Below are 23,848 nucleotides of genomic sequence, written 5' to 3'. Positions count from 1 at the left end.
ATATGTACATAATATATCTGTCTGGGACTTCCAGCTTCTTGTTCAGTGGTTGCTATATTGCAGAGGGTAACCACACTGCCCCCACTTGTGGGAAAGTGGGGGTTCACTCCTTGGCTGTGCTGTGCTCCACCATTAAGAGTCTGTGGGCATAAGTACATTTACCTACATCTGTAACATGATTGACAATTGGAAGTGTCTCTGGATAACAGACAAGATAACATCTCTTCAGTCTTCTCTCATATCCCTGCTGAAATACATACTGAAACCTGACTACTCATGGCCTCGAGTTGGGAAACTTTATTCACTAATTTGTCTCTTAGCACGCGCGTACAAAGAAGCCAGGATGTGGGTTGTTGTACTTGACCATCATCACGTGACCATTTCCTCATTTCCCGTTTCAAGCAACTTCTCTACCGAAGCGTCGGCTGTAGCCATGACAACGATGATTTAAAAATGGGAGGACGGACGCCGCCCAAGAAGTCTTCACGTTCACCAGCACGTCCGAAAGCGTTCAAATGTACCGTAGAGCTCAGTCTCCGCGCTGTAAGTTCACACGACGCGTTGATATTTTCTTTTAGCCACTTAGCTAACGTATCTTTATCTAACTATCTCTCTCTTTTTGTTGCTCATCAGCACCTTTGTTGCTAGCAACAAGTGCTAGCGAGCTAGCCTTAACCCAGCTAGTTAACTAGATTAGTTTACTTGTGGCTAGCTAGTTGTTGACAGAAACATTTAGACCATCAGAAAGAGAACATTAAACTAAGAAATGACGGTAGACATTTAACACTAAACTATATAGTTTATAAGCTTCACCACATTGGATTTAAATAAAATCCGCGTAGAGGCGCACGGCATTCTGGGAGTCCTCTCCGTGGTCCTGCTCTCCTGATTGGTCCAGTTCTTAAGCGACCACTCCGTTTAGGGACTTCATCAGCTGAAGTGTGGGTCAGCATCTCCTTGTGTGGCCCGGGTCTAACAGCCACACTTCCACCCCTGATGAAAGTAGCTGTCCTTGGCAGTGAGTCGTGTGCTTGTATGTGACGTGCTGGCATTACTCTGGCAAGATGGTGCATGGTGTAGAGATGTTGACAGACCTCCACAGCGTTCCCCTCCCCGCGTAAGAGGACCTTTGCTGAGCTAATGTATGGCAGAGAAGCTTGCCAGTAGGACCAGGTGACGGCTCCACGAGCACGTCGATCTGTGGATGGAGCTGTGCTGCTTGAGTCTTCTAGACGCCCATCTGGTTGCAAACCTCAGTCATAAGTGCTGATACATTGTGGTTGTGGAGTTACACAGACACTCCGTATGGGACAGCGTATCCCTCTTAGCACTTGGTGAGCTAGTCCATGTCCGCCAGGACTCAGCAGTTCTCAGACCTGAGTGTGTTTATTTTTTGGAAGTGGTCTAGGTCGTCTAGATTAATGATGCACCAATCTTTGGGGATGTCGATGCCATCAAACACTAAAACATGGCTGGTGCGTTACAAAGTCCAGCAATCATCTGCTGTAAACACAGTGAGCACTGTTTTTCCTGTCTACTGCTTTGGGTGCTGCTTGTGTACACTGCCCTCCCTGGCCTTTAGAGATCCACCAATTGGCTGTGATGCAGTGTGTGCAGCACCCCCAAACCCCTGGACTCCTTACAAAGCCTAGTATTTACTCCCTTAGGTCGGGCATGGCTCTGGCCACTATAAGGAAATCCAAACCAAGCATGCATGTATCCTGAATAGGCCAGACTTCATGAACTGGGCTCAGACACCCCACCACCAGCACCACCAACAACAACAACAACAACCCACTTTTCCCTCCTATGTCCACTCGGCTACCGGTGACAGGTCGTTCCCATTCGTTCCCACTGAATTCCCTTCCCAGCCACCGTGTGTGTGGTTCACAGTGAATGCTAGCACACCTAGTCATAGCAGCGACACCCATGACTCAGTCTCAGAGGAAGTGATCTGTTTCCTACTTATGCTGCACTTGGTCTAAAGTCGGAGGCAGCAGTGATCTTCTTAGCCACGGTGTTGATGCTGAGGGTTGTTCTTTCCGGCAGGCGCTTAGCCCACTCCTCCGCTGTGAGCCTTAGAGCAGCAAACAAGCAGAAAGGGAAGACTAGAATGGAGAAATGAGCAACAAATCACTGAGACAGCCACACCATGACAACAGGACACTCATTCCTAACACGCTGATTAAACAAATAAAAGACACTAGACTTAACCAATCACTTGCAAATCAATGACTTACAACCTTTAATTTAAACTAAATAAAGTCTACAGAGAGGCATGTGGCATTCTGGGAGTACTCGTGTGAATTATTAGAGGCTGGTTTGTTGAGTAAACTTCTCTTCCCATAAATTCAGCGATGCTTTTAAATTGCTTTTATTTTAAGAATCTATTTTATTTGATCTTTTAAAAGTCCAGTTTATTGTATATTCTTTGTGCTCTGTATAGCTGTCTGATATGTTACATGTGCTCTCGAGCAATTTATTGTCTTGCTTGTAACCTAATTGGAAAATAAAACTGATTCTGGTTCTAGATCACTTGTCCAGGAGTCCTGTTACCATCTCAAGAGGATGTTTACTTAAGTGTCCGAATAATGGGGCAGTTCCACAAGACAAAGTGTGTGTCTTCAACATTTCCTCTTCTGCTACATGAAAAGATGGTGTTTATCAAGGTAGGGATGTCCACCCAGTTTGCATACAGTATGTCATAGATCAGATACTGTAAACACTCATCAATTAAATATCAATTACAGCTATGCAAGTAAAGTGCTTCTGAATTAATAGGAGGAACCAGTATATATATGAAAAGTAGATGTTTAAATCTACATGTACATATGTACGCGTGTGTGTGTGTATATACAGTATATATTAGTGCTGCATGAAAGTTTAACCACACAAACATTGTTCATTGTTTTATTATGTAAATAATTTTATGAATTGAACATCCAAATCTCAGTTGTGTAAAACAGACCTTCAAAATAAGGGACACAGGAAAAATACATATTTTCATTATTGATTCAACAAAAGTAATTTCTAAAAATAGAAAAACTTTAAAAGTATGTTAACTCTTAGCAGTTTGTGGCACCTCCTTTTGCAACCATTACTTCAACCAAACGTCTTCTGTTACCAGAAACGAGTGTCCTCGCGTCTCCTTTCTCTTAAGCCATTCCTTCGTTGTCTTGTTGGCGGTTCCCTGGATAATATGGAGTCGTCCAGGTCCAGAGGCAGAAAAGCAGGTCCAGACTTTCACATGTCCACCACCATGCTTCACTGTTGGGAGGAGGTTCTTCTCTTCATATACAGTGTTGACTTTTCTCCAAACATATTGCCTGTGAATATGGACTTCCAGAAAGCCTCTGGTTTGTCCAAGTGCTCTCTGGTAAAGTTTAAACGGCAACTTTGTTGTTTATTGAGAGCAAAGGCTTCCTTCTAGCAACTCTCCCATGAATGCCTTGTCTATTGATTTTTCGGCTGATTGTAGACGCATGTTCATTTATCTCAGATGCTGCCAGAGAGGTCTGCAGCTCTCTGGAGGTGACGTGTGGGTTGGCCTTTACCTGAATTATTATTTTTCTGGTGCTTCTTGGTGTTTTGATGTCCATCCACTTCTGGGCAAAGTTGTGGTGATGCTGAGTGTCCTCCATTTGTAAATGATTTGTCTTACAGTCGATGGAATCTTTTGGAGGTTATCTTAGTTTTCCCCAGATTGATGGGCTGTCACCACCTTCTTCCTGATGTTCTCAGATGTCTCCTTTCCTCTTGGCAATGTTCATCTGTGGTTTGGTTGGTTTCTGCTCCCTTTTAATCAGTGTGGCTCACATCTTTTCCCAAGGATTCCTGCACTCACATGTGTTTCATCTGAGTCATTCACCTAATTGACTTTACCAATGCAGCTGTGGTTCATTTACTTCTGCACACGAACTGATTCCATGTTTCATGTAGTCTGCTGGCAACTCACACATTTCCCTCAAAACAACTAAATGGAACTGATGAACATTTACAGCATTTAGCAAACGCTCTTATCCAGAGCGACTTACAAAAGTGCTTTGCATCTGATCACAGAGTTCATTCTAGGAAATAGTATAGATAGGCCAGAATTCAAGATACCATTGAGTCAGACTACTACTAAACTACAGGAGTCAATGTCATTACCTAGTGTTTTGCAAGTTAAACGTTTGACAAGAAGCACAAATAACACATAGACAGGCAAGTGCCGAGTAAGTGCTCTGTTAAGAAGTCAACAAACGGGTGTGTCTTCAGTCTACGCTTGAAGATAGCAATAGACTCTGCAGTCCGAACAGCTAATGGAAGATCCACCATACACCAAGATCCACCATCTTGGAGCCAGGACAGAGAATAGTCTGGAGCTTTGTCTTCCATGAGACTTTAAGCATGCAGTTTCGAGTCGAGTCAAACTTGAGGTTCTGAGTGCTCGCTGTACGGATAAAGAGAGTGAACATAAAAAGAATCATGCTAAAACAGAAAAAAACTAAACTACTCAAACGTTCACAAACTTTCAAGCAGCACTGTACACACACACACACATACACGCACACACACAGACAGATCTCGACATATTGATTCATGTTGCTGTTATATAAGCGCCACATAGTCTTCACAATGGGATGATATGAGATACTGAATTCTGCCAAACGTACTCACTCTCTTTCTCTCAATCTCTTCCTCCCCAACAGAGATTCACACAAGCAGTTGACCCTGGTGATGTAGCCGATCAGCTGGAGAGTGAGCGCCGGGTGGAGCTCTGTTCACCACTCCACTTCTTTTCTCATATACACCTGATCGATAAACTAATAAACACTCCTACACCTTCTTGTTTTGTTTTTGTTTTCCCTGCAGATGATACGACCTGTTTGGAGCTCATTCAACTCGTCCCTCCAGGTAGAGATGGTCCTGCTCCATCTCGACTGTTCACACTCATTGAATTGTAGCTTAATCCCGGCTTTAGATTGACTGTTCCACCTTGATACTGCTGACTTGTCCTCAAACGTCCAGGCCACTTATCACTGGATGCAGTTCACTGCTTTTCCCTTGTTCTTGCTTTAATTCCAGTAAATTTGATTACGATGGTAATCCCATCCGAATGCAGCATCAGTGTTGGTTATAATTACCATTGTCAGTAGTAATTACTGGGAACCCCAGAGAGTTGTTTGTAAATAAGGTTTCTGTGTCCAGCAGTGGGATTGCTGCTTCACATGAATATGCATGAATTCACATAAATATGCATGACTTCAGTGATGATGCCCAGCTGCCAATGGCATATGACATACTCCTCCTACACTGAAGGCATTTTGAGCTATAGATGATGATCCTGACTGTCCAAGGCTGTGTTGACAATAACCTCATCCACTACAACTGAACAGGGAGTAGGGGGAGGTCCCAGGTTAGCATGAACTTGTACCAAGGAGCGATCCACATTGTGCCCTGATGTTTCTACTGCATACCTAGAGGGTGAAATTCTGGCCACCCTTGAGGAGAACACCAGAGACTTCCTCTACCCCAGCCTGAGACTGACCTCCCACACCTCTGGTTCACAGAGAGAGATTCTGATGAAGAAATCTGTCTCCTTCCCGGTGTGTCTCTATTCCACTCACTGTGCTATCATATCTTTGATGCATCTTAAAAGCCAGTGCCATTTTCCTGCTATTTGCTTGAGGACACAGATTGTTTGGGCAAATTGATCTGCCAAGAGTGGCATTATCTTCCTTTGCCCTCTGTATTTTCATCATTGTAAAAGTTTGTCTCTCTCTCTCCCCCTTCTCTCTCTCTATCTATCTATCTATCTTTCTTTCTTTCTTAATTCTCTCATTCCTTCAAGGGGATCTCTCCTAGAGTCGAGTTTTCAACCACGTCCGTTATTGAGGAGTGTGATATGAAACGTGGTCGTTCAGTCATCTCAGTGAGTTTTATCTTCTGTATTATATTTTGTTTTCATTTCACCGATTAAGTGAAGATTAAATGGAAGTGTGTTCCATTTAATACCATGGGCTTTAGCAGTCTTAAAAGGACCGAACTTTCATTTGTGCTAGTGTGTCCAAGCCCGTGATCTCCTTTTAAAGACACGCGTGTGTGTGGTGTGTGGTCATGCAACAGTAGGACTACAGGGGGGATCAAAGAGCTAACATATCTCAATCATTTATGTATTTGTTGGAATGTGTTTATCGTTTTTTGTTTTTTACTGTTACTGAAAAACTGCTGACTTTAAAATGTTTGAGATTTTGATAATATCGCCCGTGGTCTTTATTGTGAAGCCCATTGATTTAATGTGTAATGCAAGGGAGATGAGGTGGAAGTGGCTTTGGGGCGACATTGACAGAATGATGTGGTGCCTCAGATAGAAAAGCTCCGTCAATCACCCTAATTGTCTGCCCCTATATATCTCTCATCTCTTTGCCTCCTGACATCCCAATGGTTTAACAACACTCTTAAGGATGGGCTCTTCCTGTGCAGTTAATTACACAGTGCTAGATCAGGAGGATTGATATCCAGCTCCTGAGACGTTCCTTCTTTATTTGTTTTTGTTTGGAGAAACAGATGGTCTATCAGTTCTTGATTTGTAGATTCTCCTTTAGCTTTTCCATGACTGTGTCCTTTGCATAAAGGGCACCCTGAATACAACTGCATAAAATTTCCATTTTAATGTCTTAAATGGAGAAGATCCTTCGCATCTCTCTCAGGTCTCTGTCACGTTAGCGATGCTATCAGTTTTAGCAGTGTAATGGGTTCGGATATGTGTATCCTTGAACAGGGCTTTTAGGAGGCCGACTGCGTCAGAGTAAAGTGCTCGTCCATTTATCAGAAAGCTCAAAGACTCTAACAGCAACCCCTGGAAAACTGCTTTAATTCCAAAGTCAATTTTCTTAGTGGGGAGAAAAAAACATTAACAATATACAACAGACAATGCCAGGAAAACTGGAGACGGGAAGTGTAAAGTTCACAGTCATGATACAGAATGGATACTAATGGCCCAGTGACTGTTGCTTATGTGCAGTGTGTGTCAGGAATTCCTCGTGACCATAAATGGGTACTGATGACTTCCTGCGGCCTGTGTGTGCTGAGCGATCAGGCTAGGCCTGCGTTGACCCTTCCTGACTGACGCCTGCGCAGACTGACTGCAGACTGCTCTTTCCTCCTTCTCTGTCCTGTTCCTGGGACGTTCGTCTAGTCCGGCGCCACTGCTGTCGGTGTCTCAGGGCTCGTTGCCTTTGTGGACGCTACCGGTTTGGACCCAGCACAGCACGCTCTTAAAGCGGGGCTTTCTGCGTGTGATCTGCACACGTTTGGAACGGGGCGCGTTCCTGCTTTAATAAGCTACTCGCAGTGCCGGCTTTGTTGTTTCAAGGGCAATGCGACTTTATCTGCTGTTAGCAACACCAGCAGAGCCACTAATCACATCAGACAAGCAGGGCTCGGGTTTTAAAACCAACTCTTTGAGCCTCCGCCGGAAAAACGAGGAAAGGAAAGACAAGGAAGGAAAGGACAATAAAGGGAAGAGAGTGACTTGGTTTCATTTCATTAGATCAGTTGTCTCCAAATAGCAATCTCTACCATGATTTATTTCTCTGCTTTTTTATTTATTTGCTTATTGTTTATTAATTTTTTTAATTACTTCATATGCCTGAATTTTCCAATTAGCATTTAAATTATCCTAGTTTTTTTTTACATCCATGTAATGCCATTATCATATTAGTCTGAAACCGACCATCAAATGCAATTAACATTTTAAAAAATGTATTTATCTAAGATGCGCCTGCAGGAACCCAGTTATTGGCCCTCTGAATTCTGTTAGAGTTATTGGAGTAATTTGCCTGCGAAGGTGAGATTGGAACCCAGAGAGAAGGCTTACATCAGGTTTCCAGTGTTTGGATTGACCTGGCTGAAGTGTGGTGTGAATAAAAGGGTTAGTAGTTCTGACCGTGGGCTATTGACACGCGTACGGGTCCTAGACGGCTAACTCAAGGAGCAGAAGAGAAAAGTGTATCCGTGTGTCTTTATGCGGCTGATGCGTGTAGTGGGTTTGATTATTGTGACTGTATCTGAGCATTTTCAAGCACAGGTCTGAACACACATACATCAAAAGAGTGTTGGCTTTGCTCCATATGAGCACTCAACGTGTACATCGGCTAATTCAAATGTGGGGAACACAGTTCGGTGTGTTTCACAGTGTGTTTCTTATCTTGGTTTCTAGCCGCGGTGCACGTCTCCCGTTAAACCCTGCCGTGTAAGAGCAAGCCCTGCAGCAGCACACAGGTCCAAACCGGCGCCCCCTTGTGGTTATCAGAGGCCCACGGTGGCCTCGCTGAGCCGATGCCCGTCGCCCTACACCCACCGCAGGATGTGCCAGCTCTCCGAGGAGATGAGACAACGCCTCAGCCAGCTGCAGCTCGGCCCCCACACCTTCAGGAAGGAGACGGCTCCTCAACCTCCATTCGTGGTGGGGCAAAGGGGGTGGGTGGTTGGGTGGGAGGGTGGTGGAGGTGGCGTGGTGGGGGGGGTGGTGGAGGTGGGGGGGTGGGGGTGGCGTGGTGGGGGGTGGTGGTTAGTGCTACAGGTGCAGAAGCAAGAGGACACCAGCTCACGCAACCCCAACATTAGCAGACCGGCCGGAAATTAAAGTTTGCACTGTTTTTGCTGCTGTTGTCTTTTTTTGTTTTTATGCTCATTTCTTAGAGCGATTTTCTAGGTTTTTTGTTAGAATTTTGGCATATATATATATATATATATATATATATATATATATATATATATATATATATATATATATATATATATATATAGTTCTACCTCTGAAGGTGTGGAAAGCTGACATGTTGGTGAGTGAGTAGGCTTTGCGTCAGCTATGTCTCTGGCCGATTCTGTCAAGGTGTCGGAAGGTTCCCCGTCCTCCTGATTCCATCTCTGTGTTTTCACTAAAACAACAGGTCCTGAGGTGTAAATATCAAAGCTGTCATGCTATGAAAGGTGAGATTCTGATCCGAACCTCGTGATATCAGCGTGGCATTTTCCATTCCCGGATCTTTAAAAGGGGCGGAGCCTTCTGGAAGTGAAAGTCCTTGTGTCACGATTATCAAAAATAAGAGTCAGGCCATGATCAGACCATCATACCTGCTCTCTGCCTGTCAAATTAGCTCAAATACATTACACATGTGAAAGTGAAATCAGTGCGGTTGCTTGTATGAAACAGACTGCTTCATCAGACACCAGCCTCGCGTGGCTGTCAAATTACAGAAGAGGCACTTTAATTGCTGTCTGGCCGACGGCCGACTGAAGAATGAGCTCTCTCTGCGTCTCAAAGTTTCTCTGCTTTAACCTTGCGCGTCAGGCGATTAACTCCGGAATGAAAGGCAAACTCAATTGAATAAATAATGCCGCTGAGTCAATGCAGTAATGCAGCTCAACTCCTTCACCTGCTGAAACGCAGGCTGCACCTTATTTGTCTTCTTAAACAGGGACTTAAAAGCTGATTGCTTTCTGTGTTTGCAGGTTCCTTGTAGTCCAAACTCTTCTCTGATTGAAGCCCCCACATCTCCTCCAGCTCTGCTGGCTTCACCCAAGAGAAGCTCCGTCCACGAGCCGTCTGGACGCCACACCGCAGCTCTCGCAGGTTCAGACACGCAGGCTGTGCTGTTTTGCTTTTTTGTTTTTCATGCATGTTTTGAAGTACCTGATTTTCAACTGTGAAACATCTTGTGTACCTGAATTGTAACTCCTTCACTGCACACACTCACTTAACGGGATTCAATTTCTCCACATGAAGCAGCTATGTACGAGTTGTGCTGTTTCGGGGAAGTTGTGTGGTCAGCGCATGTTAGTCATATGCTGGGGTCAAACGTTGGGGTCATACACTGGGGTCATACACTGGAGCCTTCGGGGGAGCTGCAGAGAAAAGGCCATGACTCCTGTCTTTTTTAATATTCTTTACTGCTGGTACTTCAAGATTTTTCATCAGAGTTCTTATTTTCTCTCCCCAGACTCTGCACTTTATGGAAGCTTCAGGTCAAAACCTCTTCAGGTAAGTTACATATAAGCACAAATTAAACCACATGAAAACTTTATATAGGCAAAAATAACTCCTCTCTATCTCCAGAGAGGAGGTCATTCTCTGAGTGGGTGCCGTTTATCCCCTGGAGGACCGTCTGCGCCGTTACCCAGAAGTCCTCCAAAGTGTAAGCCCCCTGCTGACCACTCCACCCCAGTGCCCGGCGGCCACGCAGACCGGAGTCCCCTCCTGAGCCGGGCCTCGCTCAGACAAAGGTAAGATAAACATCAGCTCCCCAGCCATGCGGCCGTCTGCCGTCTGCTCACAGCTAAGACGCGATAATGGAATTTCTGTTTTTCCCTCGGAAGCACCATGCTGGTGCCCTGGAGCTCCTGCTTACACCAGTTAAAGGGATCCGTTCGCTACGCTGGGCGGCTTTGTGCACGCCACTGAAAAGTTCATCCTTTGCTTACCTGCAAAATTGTTTATGGTTTGCGGTATCATCTTTTTATTGTCAAGCATAATCAATAGTGATTGTTTTGTTGCCTTCAATGAACCCTGGTATGCACACAGGGCATGAGATTTATAGAATGGATCAAATATACAGGTTTCCTTGGGTTAAGAGCAGTTATGGCTTTAGTATTTCAGTATGGCTGTGCAATATGACGTTGTATATTGGGTGATGACAGAAAAATGTCATTTCATAAGCTATATTGCCAAAAGTATTCACTCACCTTCCTTGACTCACATATGAGCTTAAGTGACATCCCATTCCTAATCCATAGGGTTCAATATGGCATTTGTTCACCCTTTGCAACTTCAGCTCTTCTGGGAAGGCTGTCCACAAGGTTTAGGAGTGTGTTTATGGGGATTTTGACCATTCTTCCAGAAGCACATTTGTGAGGTCACATACTGATGTTGGACGAGAAGGACTGGCTCTCAGTCTCTACTCTAATTCATCCCAAAGGTGTTCTATAAGGTTGAGGTCAGGACTCTGTACAGGCCAGTCAAGTTCATCCACTTTGTGTACATGTTGTGTGTGTGTGAGAGAGAGAGAGAGAATATCTCCATTTGTTGAATATGTAGAAATTCCACATGGCCATGGAATATAAACTATTTTATATATGATTTGCTCTTTCTATTAACAGAAATTGTTATATTGTGGTGCGTATTGTTTTTTGGACATGAAATGACCTACACCAGAATGTGATTTTGGTCATATTGCACAGCCATTTTTAACAGATTATGTAAGCACCCTCTCCATCCATATTTCTATCAATCCACAAACATTTATTATTATTACTACTATGATTTATCTTAATCAAACTATATCAAGATATAATATTGTAACCTGTTCATGCATACTTCCTGTTAATTATTTAATTTTGTTTATTTATTTATTTAGGGTCATTGCAAAAAATATCGTGCCAATATTTCCATAACCGCAAGAAAGGCCAGGTCTATTAAAACACATACCACATAGTTACCCATCAGAGCACCTATTTCCAGTGGTGTGCAGGTCGCTTTTCAGATCAGAGCTGAAAAACCACATGTAAAACCTTGGTGGCTCGTAATTGCTTGACTCTTTGAGAGTGGTATGTGGGACCTGTTAAATGAAGTGATTACACGAGAATTAACATGCAGCCGTCTGTTTAGACGTGCCTGATGAAAGCATGATGTTCTGCTGGACAATATCTGAATGGAGATTCAGCTTTGAAGATATGATGTCAAGAAGACCCTGAGACTTTACACTGACACGCTGAGATTACAGAGCAGGCTCCATGCGGCCGCACACCGCACACACCACACCGCACACACCACGCCGCACACCGCACGCCTGCTGTAGACGCAGAGGGAAATGTCCTTCGCTTGGAATTCCAGGAATGTACATAGTGCATCTGGAAAAATATCAGATTTACATTACAGATATTCTGCACTGTACTCAAAAACCTTCCCATTATTTTTCCACACGTACCACCACCAAACAATACACATATTTCATGTATTTTAAACATCACTTTTGTTTATTAATGTGGCCATTAGACTAGACGGTTCCTACTGAACTGTCAGTGTTCTGATCCAAAGCTGTCGTTTTTTATGCCTTGGGGGGAACTTTCCAGTCCTTTCTTAAAATCTATATATTTATATTTATTATTTTTGTTCCATGTTCAGTCTACATATGGAGGGTAAATAAAGTGAAGGTCCACCTCATGGTGTGTCCCCTATGAATATCCAATTATGTGATATTGACTAAATGTGAAGCTCATAAGAGCAAAGCCAAATAAAACCATCTATAGATTTGATTTTTGACGACACACACAATGAATCTACTCCCACGGCTTCGAATGACGAAATCTGATGTCCAGTCATGTTTGTCCATTACTTAAAAGAAAAAGACGAAAATCCCTGAGAAAACAAGGGAAAAGGGTATTGATCGTCTTTCTGCAAGATCTAACGCGTCTGACCCAGCGCACAGTTTAATACATTCTGAGAGACCCTTGTCATTGATCTGAACAACAGCCTGCTAAACCAGCAAATGTTTATTTGTTTGTCTGTCTCTCTCTCTCTCTCTCTCTCTCTCTATCTCTCTCTCTCTCTCTCTCTCTCTCTCTCTCTCTCTCCACACACACACACATATCCCCTCCTGCAGGGACAGGAGCAAACATTTAAAATCAATAGACAATTTTAAAGCCAGGAGTAAATTGAAGAGTAAATAGCAGGAAATGTGTGATACTTTTGTCTGGATTGAAAGCATGACCGGAGTCAGAGGCCTGCAGATTACGGCCGGTTCGCTAGATTCACCCAATGAGAGAGCAGGCACGTCTTTTGGAAGTCTTTGATGGGAAGTGAAATGATGCCTTGTGAAGTTCGGTCCGTCCCCGCTCCACTTGTTGGCTTGTCGTGTGCTAATCGCTGGACACAGCTAACCGTGTGAAGCACTGCCTGGGTTAGGCCCATTACAGTTCAAACCCTTGGAGATGTACACCCTCTCATCTAAATTTAATAGTGTGGGGCTTTTTATTTTTGTACTTTTTTTCCCTTCATTTTTTCTTAATAAAAAGCCCAACTGGCAGTCTGGACTCTGCCTTATAAGTGTCCTCCTGTGTCCATGGCCTGAAAGAACCCTCCGCAGCAGTGTACTAGGGCATTTTCCCTTTGAACATTTGTCCACGGGCTTCTTAAGGCACGTTTCATGTGTAACGTTGGGCACACAATATGCGCATGATTTCAGCATTAATGAGACGTGCTTAAATGTGTTTGTGCACATGCATGATTGATCTTCATGGACTCAGTGAAACATGTTTCAAATATTTGTCATACCATCTATTGTACACCCTCGTGTCCCAATCCAAGGGACAACAGCACAGACTAGTGTTCAAATGTGGTATTACATGATGGTAACGCATCAGACTGAAATGTTTTTAAATCTCATACACATTGCTTTACAAGTACAAAAAGGGCCAAATAGATGGATATGTTAATGCTAAATGTTACTAATTTGTGACCGGAAATTAATCAAACTATTAGCCATAGTCAGAAGAACCCCACGTCCACACACAAGGACAGGAAATCCAGCATCCATCACATCCATCTTTTCCTCTGTGCAGGTTTCAGAGCCCGTCCAGCCCGTCCCAGTGGGAGCAGATCCACCGGCGAGTTGAGCGGGTCTTACACGCTCACTCCCCGCGCTGCAGACTCTCGTTTGTAAGTAGCCACTGAGGCCACTGGCTTCTGTCCCAGCTGAACTTGAATGCTGCATGAACCTGCCGTATGTTGACCTTCACGTCTGGGCCCCGCAATCAACGCGGGAGACACCCAATAAATCGACCACTGTGACGGTTCATTTAATGCGTTTTAAATTAGCCTGTTTGGTAAGGAATTTAAAGTTTTTGCAGCTGTGTAAATGCCACGGTATAGGTTTTCCTGTCAAAGTACAGACTTTAAAAAAGCCTGAATTTTAGATTCAGGTAAATGCTCCACTACCTTGGAACAAGTGGACCTGACCTCGCCTGGCTCCTCCACTGGTTGCTACTGTCTTCACTTCCCATCAGTTGCACACGTGCCCTCTTTCCCCCACGTGTTTTACGCTTGCTGTGTGGTTTCTCTCTCGTATCCATCGTCTGATTCTAGGACCATTCACCTTGCAACCATTCAGTTGATGTCCACTAGCTGGAGGGCAGGTTCTCCCTCCAGAGGCTGATTCATCTCAGGGCGTCTTATCCGGGACCTTTTCTGTACATCTGCTTTGTGACAATGTGATTAAAAGTGCTGTCCATATAGATTAGGTGAATTAAATAGATGGATAGATAGATGGATAACGGGTAAATGGAGACGCGGACCTGTGTAATGATTTCCCAGCAAATGAATGCAGTAATGGCCTTCTGTGTTTGTTCATGTGTTCCCCCTCATCGTTTATACCCTGTTGAGTTTCTTGTCTTATGGAGATGTTCAGCACTGTTCAAACAGTTCATGGTTAAACGCACCACTTCCCCCATTTTAGTCACTGGAATACAGTGGCAACGCTGAATCTAAAGCATAATTAACCCCCCCCCCCCCCCCCCCCCCCCTCCTCGAAGTGTGTGTGTGTTTGGGGGGGGGGGGGTCGTTAAACACTCATATACTAATCAGAGACGGAAGCTGCACTTTAGATTCTGTTACAGCCACCAGACCTTTGCAAACCCATTTCCAATCAATTTCCCCATGAGTAAAAATGCAGTACTAAACATCTTGGCGTGTCTCCCTACGTCTGCAGGAGGAGCCGCGGGAGAAGGGAGGAGCGACCCAGCGTGAACGTGCTGCTTCCTGCTCCTACACCGCGTGTGATAGCCCGACCCATCCTGCCTCCCGCTACACACGGCCACGCAGCCCTCCAAGGTCCACCTTCATTCTCAATTAACACAGTGAACACGGGCTCACTGGCTCTCATAACACACCTTTAGAGATCTGTAGGTAGGACTCTAGAACATTCCAGACTGACTGGAGATATCTGTTGACAAAGTTCAGCTGATCATTTCATGCTTTAAAAAACACCCACGCAAAACAAATGAAATCAATTATGAATTATATGTGCATTCAGGCTTAAAGTTAAGATGTTCACAAACTGTACCGCTTGCTATCTCTGGGAGCCCAACCTCAGCGCAGTTCTAACAGGAAGCCCCTTCCTCCGGGCACCAAACGAGGAGGACATGAAGCAAACATGGAGATGATGGCTTTGACCTCAGTGGGCAACCACTCTCGTCCATATTTAAACGACGGCCACTCCAAAATACTTCAATTTGCATTATCACTATCTGGTCTATTTCATAACCTCCAATTTTATTTATTTTTTGCATATTATTGGCATTAAGGTAGTTGGAGATAACTGCACCCTGCGGTGGAGTCATGGTACTGGCCCACTTTCTCCTCAGCAGGAGTTGATTCTCCTCCCGGCACGTCCAGGAGCAGCAGTGGAAGTGCATCTGACATTTAGTTTTCAGCATCGCCGTGACCCGATACACAAGTTTCCAAACAGCAGCTGGGCAGGGTGTGGAGGAAAAACCCAAGGGGTCATGGCGTGCTAACGCAACGAGAACACTCAGCATATGTGGTCAGGATTAGGGCAGGACGGTACCTACGGAGAGAGAAGAGCCTGGCTTCACCTTTTGAGGGTTTGTAAGAGGAAATTAGCAAACTTCTGCGCACACAAGGGTGTTTCTTTGAAAAGCAGGATTGGTATTAGATGGTGAAAAATCCCCATTTTTGAACACATCAAATGTGGAAGAAAAAAGGTGTAAATACTTTTTAGTCACTGTGAATTACAAGTGAGCCAACAACTTCTCCCTTTTACAATAAGACATTCACACTTACCAGAATGAAATTTATCTCCACCTCCCCTCTCCCCCCTAGAAGAGTTGTTGCAGCATCTTTGTTTATTATTATTTACAATTTGCATAAAGTTGCTGCATGAACTGACAATCCTGTTCAAGCTGTTGTAGTCCAAGGCAAAATGACAAAAAAAGGTGGGGATTTTGGGGAAAGGTGCAGCTGAATGTCACACCAGTGGCAGTAGTCACGGGGTCATCCATCACCCCAGCCAGCAATCATGAACCGCTTATCTAAGCTTAGCAGCTCAAATGAGGTTACATCGTCTTTGCTGTAGGAAAAAAAACCCTGTCAACCCAATCCAGAGTAACTTTCAAATCAAATGCACAGCAGAAACCATGTTTTCCATGTTGCAGGGTCGTTCAAGGAGAGCCATGTGTTCATTTAGATAACGGAACATTCTGGACCAACGAAGCAGCCAAATACAGTGGAGAGCCACACCGAGCAGTGTTTGAGGACAGCCTTGGCAAGATCTACAAGAACCTGTATAGAAAAGCATCTGGACATAGTGACTAATCTGAGATGACTTCACCGTTCCATTTTGCCAGTGCGTGCATTTTTTTAAACCTTTGCCAATTATAACATCCTGAATCCATGCAAGGAAATGGAAGGTGTTGTTCTGTCAACTGATGAGAATCGAGTTACCTGCCGCTGTAATGAAAGCTTAAATCCATGTGATAATGAAGCTGGCGCAGTTTTCTGAACAGATCAAATGCAGATACGAGACTGGCTTGTAGGATTTATTGGCAATGCAGTCAGTGAGTGAGTCTGATTTTGTCTTACAGAAGGAATTCTTTGATCGTGTCCTGGGGTCCTCCCACTCTGGTGCTGCTCATTCAGAGGAACAACAGAAATGCAAGCACTAAAGCCAGGAAATTTTAACTTCTTGCTGTTTTATATCTAAATTTTTTTTAAGCTATTTGTTAAAATTTTTGTGAAACACCAAGTTTTATTTAAAAATTCAGTCAGAGAAACTACATAATTTGTCAGACATTCTGCCCAAGCTACAACACTTGCAAATACATGTTAAAACCAGAATCTCAAGTGTAAAACTGATCTCATTTCTTTTTATTCATTTTATGCTTCTTCTTCTTAATCCTTCCAGCCGCCTCTGCTGCCTTTTCTGACATGATCTCCTGGTATTTTCTCTTGTTATAGCTGAGGAAGTGAAATAGGATATTGTGATGGTACAGTTGTTAAATCCAATAAATACTTATTAAACTGTAGTTCACAGAGACAAAATCATCTTCATCCATTCAGCGCACGTTTGACACGCAAGCCAAGAGCATGAAGACCAACGACCCCGTAACCACCTAGCCCTTGTGCTCAGAGGCCTGAACATACCTCCTGAACTCTGCATCAGCCAGCAGCTCCTCCATGATGGTCTTCTTCCTCTGTTTCTTCGGGATTCTGGAATGATAGAAGTCTACTGGGCTATCAACCACCGTTCCAACCTGCGGAGGAGAGAAGCTTTATTTAAGGCCGTTGGAGAAAGCAAAGATTGTACAAGTGCCTGGTCTATTTACATAAAGGCAGTAACGTGACTGCAAAAAATAAATAAAAATGTACTTCTGACAATGACTGACACACAGGTTTGTACAGTGTGCTGTGACCTGGAAGTATTTGGGGAGCCCTTCTCTGTCGTTCTTCTTGTAGAAGCGTTTGGGGTCCATGGCTGAGCGCATCTGTAGGGCCTTGAGGTCATTTCTCAGTTCCTCGGTCATCTCAGGAGCTCGCATGTTGAACCAGCTGTCCCCAGTGGTCTTGGCTCTCTCCTCCTAAACATGGCAGTTCACCATTATTTACAGAGATTTTATCTATTTATTTAATTTTTTTACATAGAAATGCCATCTCAGTATATCAGGTTTACAGGCGTCGGTATCAGTGTTAATTTCGTTGACGAATAATTTGTCATAGTTTCGTTCGTCAGCTAACCTTTTTTTCATGACGAAAACGAGACGATAACTAAATAAAAACTATACGAAGGGATAAAAACGATGAGGAAATTAATGGTCATTTTCGTCAACAAATAAAAACGAGACGAAAATATTGGCCAGCGACGACATTCAATCAGACCTGATTTAGTTTAGTCAAAGGTAGGGATAAGTTAAGAGATCCAACCATAACTACTTTAGCATACACGGAGAGGCGGGACAAACCGGGTAAGCGTCCAATCAGTACTAAAGTCTTCACATCGCACAGAACCTGGGAAGACCATATTAGCCTGTGAACTGGTCACTCTTGAAATTCAACTTGAAGTTCACTCGACAATGTCAGCAGGGAGAATGATAAGAGGAGATATATGGACACATTTCTCCTTTGACTTTGAGAAAAAGAAGACAGTGTGTAAACCATGTGGGATGATGTCGGGAAAAACGACATCTGCGGGCTATGGCATTGTTTTTACGGCACCCAGTTTTATATAGAATGTAATATGCATCGTTCATAACAAACTCCATAGGTTTTCAGGTAGAGCGGGCCAACTGGTCATCAATGTTTTGTTATTGTTATGCTCAATAACCAAGTTCAGGTCAATAAAGTTGTTTGGAAATTTGTTTTGTATATATTGCACATACAAACAATAATATTCTGTAACTGGTTAATAAATGTTTCATTTTGTGCAAGTGTGTATAATGACTATTACACCATTTATATTTTAGTCAACTAAATTCTTTTGATAGTTGACTAAAACTAGACTAAGACTAAAAACAAATCCAATGACTAAATTATGACTAACTAAATGACCTTATAGTCAAAAGACTAAGACTAAAACTAAGGTTTACAGGTGTCGGTATGTCAGGCGCCATTCGATTCGGTAGAGGGACCAAACCCCACCTTGCGCTTCAGTTTAGCTGCACGTTTGGACTCCTTGTACGGTGGAACAGTGTCTTTCTTCTCAAAGTCTGCAACAATGATGCTCTTCTTCAGCAGCTGCAAAATGCAAACAGGAATATAAAGTCAACCCCAGTTCAAGTCACCTGCATTTCACAAACCACTATTAACTTTCCAGTTTAAGCATAGCTCTTCAGTTGCTGTAGGAAGTGTAGTAGGTAGTGGAGTGGTAGGACTACTGCCAGCCTGCATCATCCAGGACAAGTTGATCTGCTCCATCCTTCCTACCATAATCCCCCCTCCCAAATTCACATCAGTGCTGCGCTAACATGATTAGAAGTGAAGGTTGAGGAGTTCAGCTCATCCACATCCATCCGCAGAGGTGCCAAAGGCCTGGACTGCAGTCATGGTGCAAGAAGTTGTTCTGTATGTTCTCATTAACCAATGCTAACTGTGTGCTATTAGGAACTTCAAGAAATGGCCTGTAGCCCAACTGAGACTAAACCAGTGTCTTAGTGTGCACCTAGAATTCTCATCGTGCAGTGTTCACATTCATGCCTTCAATCACTATTAGAATCAAAAGGTTGTTTACTTGATCCTGATTCTTCTGGTCTTTCAGTTTTTTCAAGTTGTTGGAGATGGACTTTGATTTGCTGCCATCAAAACTGATGTATAATCCACCAAGCTCCTTCACTTTCAGACCGGGATCAATGGAACTGGACAACTCTGTCCTGTAAGAAAGTGGTGAATAGATGAAGCAGATTATCAGTCAAGAAAACAGGTATTTAATTGGAATACTGATAAGTGTAAGAGGAAAATTCTTACAATGCTGGTTTTCTGTTGGTGAAGAGTGCTTTTGAGTCTTCATCATCATCATCATCATCATCTCCCTCATCATCAACAAATTCATCATCAGCTTTAAAATCATCAGTATGGTCTTCCCCTTCATGGGGTGTTTCATCAATGTAGTACTTCTTGCAAGGTTGAAGCCCGGGACGAGCATCAATAACAAACAGGGAATTACTGTGTGGAGAGTCTGCTTCCCCTGATTGGCCTGGCTGGCTCTCCTCAGAGGACACAACTTCAGCATCACTCTCGGAGTACTCATCTTCCTCCTCCATACATCCCTCATCTTCACTCTCATCCTCGCTGCTGTCCAACAAACTCGGCCCCCCTTTGACAGGTGTTGTCTTGAGCTTTTGGGCATTTGAGCTACAAGAGGGTCCTTCCTCCGCAAACTGTGACTGGCCCACCTCTTCGTCCTCAATCTGTGACTGGCCCACAGCTTCGTCCTCAATCTGTGACTGGCCCACAGCTTCGTCCTCAATCTGTGACTGGCCCACAGCTTCGTCCTCAATCTGTGACTGGCCCACAGCTTCGTCCTCAATCTGTGACTGGCCCACAGCTTCGTCCTCAATCTGTGACTGGCCCACAGCTTCGTCCTCAATCTGTGATTGGCCCACAGCTTCGTCCTCAATCTGTGATTGGCCCACAGCTTCGTCCTCAATCTGTGATTGGCCCACAGCTTCGTCCTCAATCTGTAATTGGCCCACAGCTTCATCCTCAATCTGTAATTGGCCCACAGCTTCATCCTTAGGCCAGTCTTCAGACATATGACTGACAGCATCTGCTGATGTATCTACATTCATGGGTTGTTCTTTGTCCATGTCATGTTCTTCATCTTCATCCTTCTGATCTGCCACGTCACTGTGTGTTACTGTGTGGTCTGCAAAGGCCTTTTGAGGCACACAGCCATCTAGGACTTCTGCAGCCTCTTCACTAATCTTGCCACCGTTCTCAGCTAGTTCAGAAGGGTCTTGGTCTGCTTTACTAGCAAGATCTCCCACCAACAACTCAGATTTGTACTCTGTCCCCTCTACTTTGTCTTCTGGCTCATTGGTCATCGTCACAGTATCACCTGACTGAGAACATTGCAAATGAGGCTGGGCTTGTTCAGTCTCACACTCCTCTCTGACATCATCATCATCATTCTTCTCTTGTACTTTGGTGCTGAGGTTCTCCTCCATGCAGACAGTCTCGTGTCTGCTCTCAGATTCAACCATCTCTGCCCCTGCACCGCCACTAGCGGAGTCATCAAACATTAGAGTATCATCACCTTTGCCATCCTCAGAAATCAAGTGTTCCTGATCAACACCAATAACTGTTTTATTGTCTTCTTTGTCTTCTGTGTCTTCAGCGTCCTCTCCATCAGACATAGCTGGATGTGCAGACTGCAACGGCACATCCACGGGGGTGTCGACCGGATCGCCCTCACTCTCCATGTCTATATCCTCAGATGCCACTGAAGGTGCATCAAGCACATTGCTCAGGACTCTCGTTTTGCATCTCGTGGAAGCGGAAGCCGTACGGTTGCTGCTGGCTGTGCCCATTCGGCTACGGCAGGGAGTGCCCTTGCCCTTGGGAGAGCACGGGCTATCCAGAGAACTGTCCAAATCAGAATCGACAACACGACCTCCACTGCGAGTGTTTCTCCAGGGACTCGTGCTAGGGCCAGACCGACATCCCTCAGAGTCATATGGCTGGTTCTCGTCTGTAGTTCTCGCTTTGCTTCTGTGTCTTAAGGTCCTGCTGGGCCCTGAAGAATCAGAAGCTTCAGTAGTTTCACCCTGCTCCAAGTGGATGGGGATGGGCTCCACGGGCCTCGTCCTTCTGATGCGTGCGGATCTGCGCAGAGAGGATCCCTGGGGACCAGACACTGCAGAGGAGCTCGAGTCAGCCTGCAAAGGGTTGGCCACGTCTGGGAGAACCGCTGTCCTCCTGCGGCTCCTGGTGATCATGCGAGTGTCTACACCTTTGGACTGAGATACTACAGAGCTGCACGACTCTGCCTCAGACTCACGGATGTCCCGAGAGTTGGTGGATTCTGCCAGGACTGAGGTTGGTTTCTTTTGGCTTCTCGTGGACCTGCTCGGCTTGCTAACAGGATCTGAAGAGCAAGATTCCTCTTCAGATGCATCACGCTCAGCAGCAGACGCAGGTGTTGCTTGGGCTGCCGCTCTCCTCCTGGTCCTAGGGGTCGGTTTAGTGGCAGCGACAGCCAGGACGCCTGATGCTACAGAACAGCAAGATTCGGAATCAGAGACGTCCGCTTCGTGGTTGGAGTCCGTGGGAGCACATTTGGAACTTCTGGTGTGTCTTTTAGGTGTGCTTGATGGTTCAGACAGGGCTCTGCTCTGCCCTTCTGCATTATCCTGCTGAGAACCGGACGTTTGTTTGGACGGAGACTTGTTCGCCATCGTTACTGTTCTTCGTCTCGTTATCCTGGTGGTGGGAGTGGCCTCCTGTTGTGTAAAACAAATAAAAAATAAATGTAAAAATCAAACATCATATCATTGGGCTACATGCTTAACATGCATCATCAAAAATCATCAGTGATTCATTGGAGCTGTTGAACTAACCATGCATCAGTTCAGCAAATTAATAAAGCATTAATAAAGAACCATGAAAAATATGAACAGAAGCCGTTTTGAACAGAGTTGGCACCCCCAGCCTGGCACCTCGTGCCTTACTCAAGGACACCTCAGTCATGGTCTCAGGCCTTGGAATCGAACCCAGGACCCTTTGGTCGCAAGACCAGTTCCCTAACCACCAGACCATAACTGCCCCCACATTGTTTGTGTGACATTTATAATAAATCTGAGCAGAGGGGTGTGTGTGTGTGTGAGAGAGAGAGAGAGAGAGAGAGAGAGAGAGAGAGAGAGAGAGAGAGAGTGAGCGAGTGTGTGTGTGTGTGTGCAGTGGCGGACTTAGCAATTTGGGGGCTCAAGGCGAATTTAACTAGGGGGCCCATCAACATTAATATGCGAGAAATAAGTTAGCTAGTCAGGGGGCCCCTACAGTGGGCTGCAGTGGGAGGGGCCCAAGGCAGTTGCCTAGCCACGCCTCTATGCAAAGACCGCCTCTGTGTGTGTGTGTGAGTGAGTGAGGAAGGGATGGATGATGTTCAAGCGTGCCCAAATCTTTGCTGTAACAGTTAAAAAAAGTGGCTCTTGGTCTCTAACGGGTTGGCCACCCCTTTTGTCTCTGACAAAAAAAAATCTATTTTGTTTGTATTTGTTTATTTAATGGCGACACCACAATAATCGCAATCGATAAGTCAGGATAAAAAAAAAAAACACTAAACGGCACATCATCTCTAGTCCCTGGTTGGATGGATGTTGAAGAACACAACTTCACACCAGCAGAGCAAATGTCACAAAGAAGCATTAAAGTACAAGAGGCTGAGAAACATACAAACAAGTAAAAGTTACACCGATCAAAAGCAATAAATATGAAGACAGCTCATGTAATTAAAAGTAATATTGACACTTGTGGTTACCTTTAACTATACTAGATAATTACATAGATTAGATAATTAACTTAAAAATCGAGATGACATTACAGTCATCATATAGGCTATTACCATGCCCATATTTGCCTCTCATCAATATTATTTCTCAATTCATCACAGCAATGAACTAGTTAGCTAACCTAGCTCCGTTAGCTTGCAGGCGTAACTACCTAGCAGTAAAATGTACTGCATTTCAATACATTTTTCGCGGCTGTTGAGCTACAACCATGGAACAAGTTGATGAATATACCGCAAATCGCAGAGGTCGGAAAATGAGCCAATACATACAGATTGTAGTACGGTTTCTTCTTTCTTGATTGAAGGGCTCAAGCATGGCCCTCTTCTGGTGGCCACCATCTTGCCGACGAACACGCGTCTATATCCGGGTTCTTTATTTCACACGTGCTCTTAGGTCACCAAGGCTCGACCAATCAACTACCGACCCACTCATTCGATCCAAGACATTCGGAAGATACGACACGGAATCTTACGGAGTGCATTTCATGTTTTAGTACTACGACATATTTCATAGTGTAGAAAAAAAGAGCCGGCTTTGAATTTTAGATTTATAAACCAAATTAAAAACATTGTATAGCTTACGTAAGAACAGCGAGAAAAGAAATTGCATGTACAGTACTGAAATATCTTTCTGGATCCAAATATTTCAATGGTAGCCACAATGAATAAATATACAAGCAAAAAAAAAATTTCAAAAAAAAATATATATATATATATATATATATATATATATATATATATATATATATATATATATATATATATATATATATATATATATATATATTTCA

The 23,848-nt window shown here is 44.1% G+C and overlaps 2 protein-coding genes across 2 annotated transcripts; one reads left to right on the top strand and one right to left on the bottom strand.

Moving 5' to 3' along the window:
* The first annotated feature begins 386 nt into the window (after window positions 1–386).
* On the top strand, window positions 387–17,082 carry spata6 (spermatogenesis associated 6). The gene is made up of 14 exons (XM_076989571.1): window positions 387–543; window positions 2,532–2,669; window positions 4,692–4,740; window positions 4,855–4,896; window positions 5,464–5,588; window positions 5,834–5,914; window positions 8,204–8,449; window positions 9,499–9,619; window positions 9,987–10,027; window positions 10,103–10,269; window positions 13,603–13,699; window positions 14,748–14,869; window positions 16,213–16,403; window positions 16,642–17,082. The coding sequence occupies exons 1-13, from the start codon at window positions 454–456 to the stop codon at window positions 16,370–16,372; spliced, it is 1,479 nt and encodes a 492-aa protein (XP_076845686.1). The 5' UTR covers window positions 387–453; the 3' UTR covers window positions 16,373–16,403; window positions 16,642–17,082.
* Window positions 16,584–23,483, bottom strand: dnttip2 (deoxynucleotidyltransferase, terminal, interacting protein 2). Its single transcript, XM_076989570.1, has 7 exons — window positions 23,328–23,483; window positions 19,514–21,990; window positions 19,281–19,419; window positions 18,692–18,787; window positions 17,470–17,634; window positions 17,201–17,310; window positions 16,584–17,014 (listed from the first exon to the last, which is right to left on the bottom strand). The coding sequence occupies exons 1-7, from the start codon at window positions 23,394–23,396 to the stop codon at window positions 16,915–16,917; spliced, it is 3,156 nt and encodes a 1,051-aa protein (XP_076845685.1). The 5' UTR covers window positions 23,397–23,483; the 3' UTR covers window positions 16,584–16,914.
* Between the last annotated feature and the right edge of the window lie 365 nt (window positions 23,484–23,848).

The sequence above is a fragment of the Brachyhypopomus gauderio genome, unplaced genomic scaffold (assembly GCF_052324685.1).
Source record: "Brachyhypopomus gauderio isolate BG-103 unplaced genomic scaffold, BGAUD_0.2 sc69, whole genome shotgun sequence".
Taxonomy (NCBI): Eukaryota; Metazoa; Chordata; class Actinopteri; order Gymnotiformes; family Hypopomidae; genus Brachyhypopomus; species Brachyhypopomus gauderio.
The sequence above is the reverse complement of the archived record's forward strand: the minus strand, read 5'-3'. Positions and strand labels throughout refer to the sequence as shown.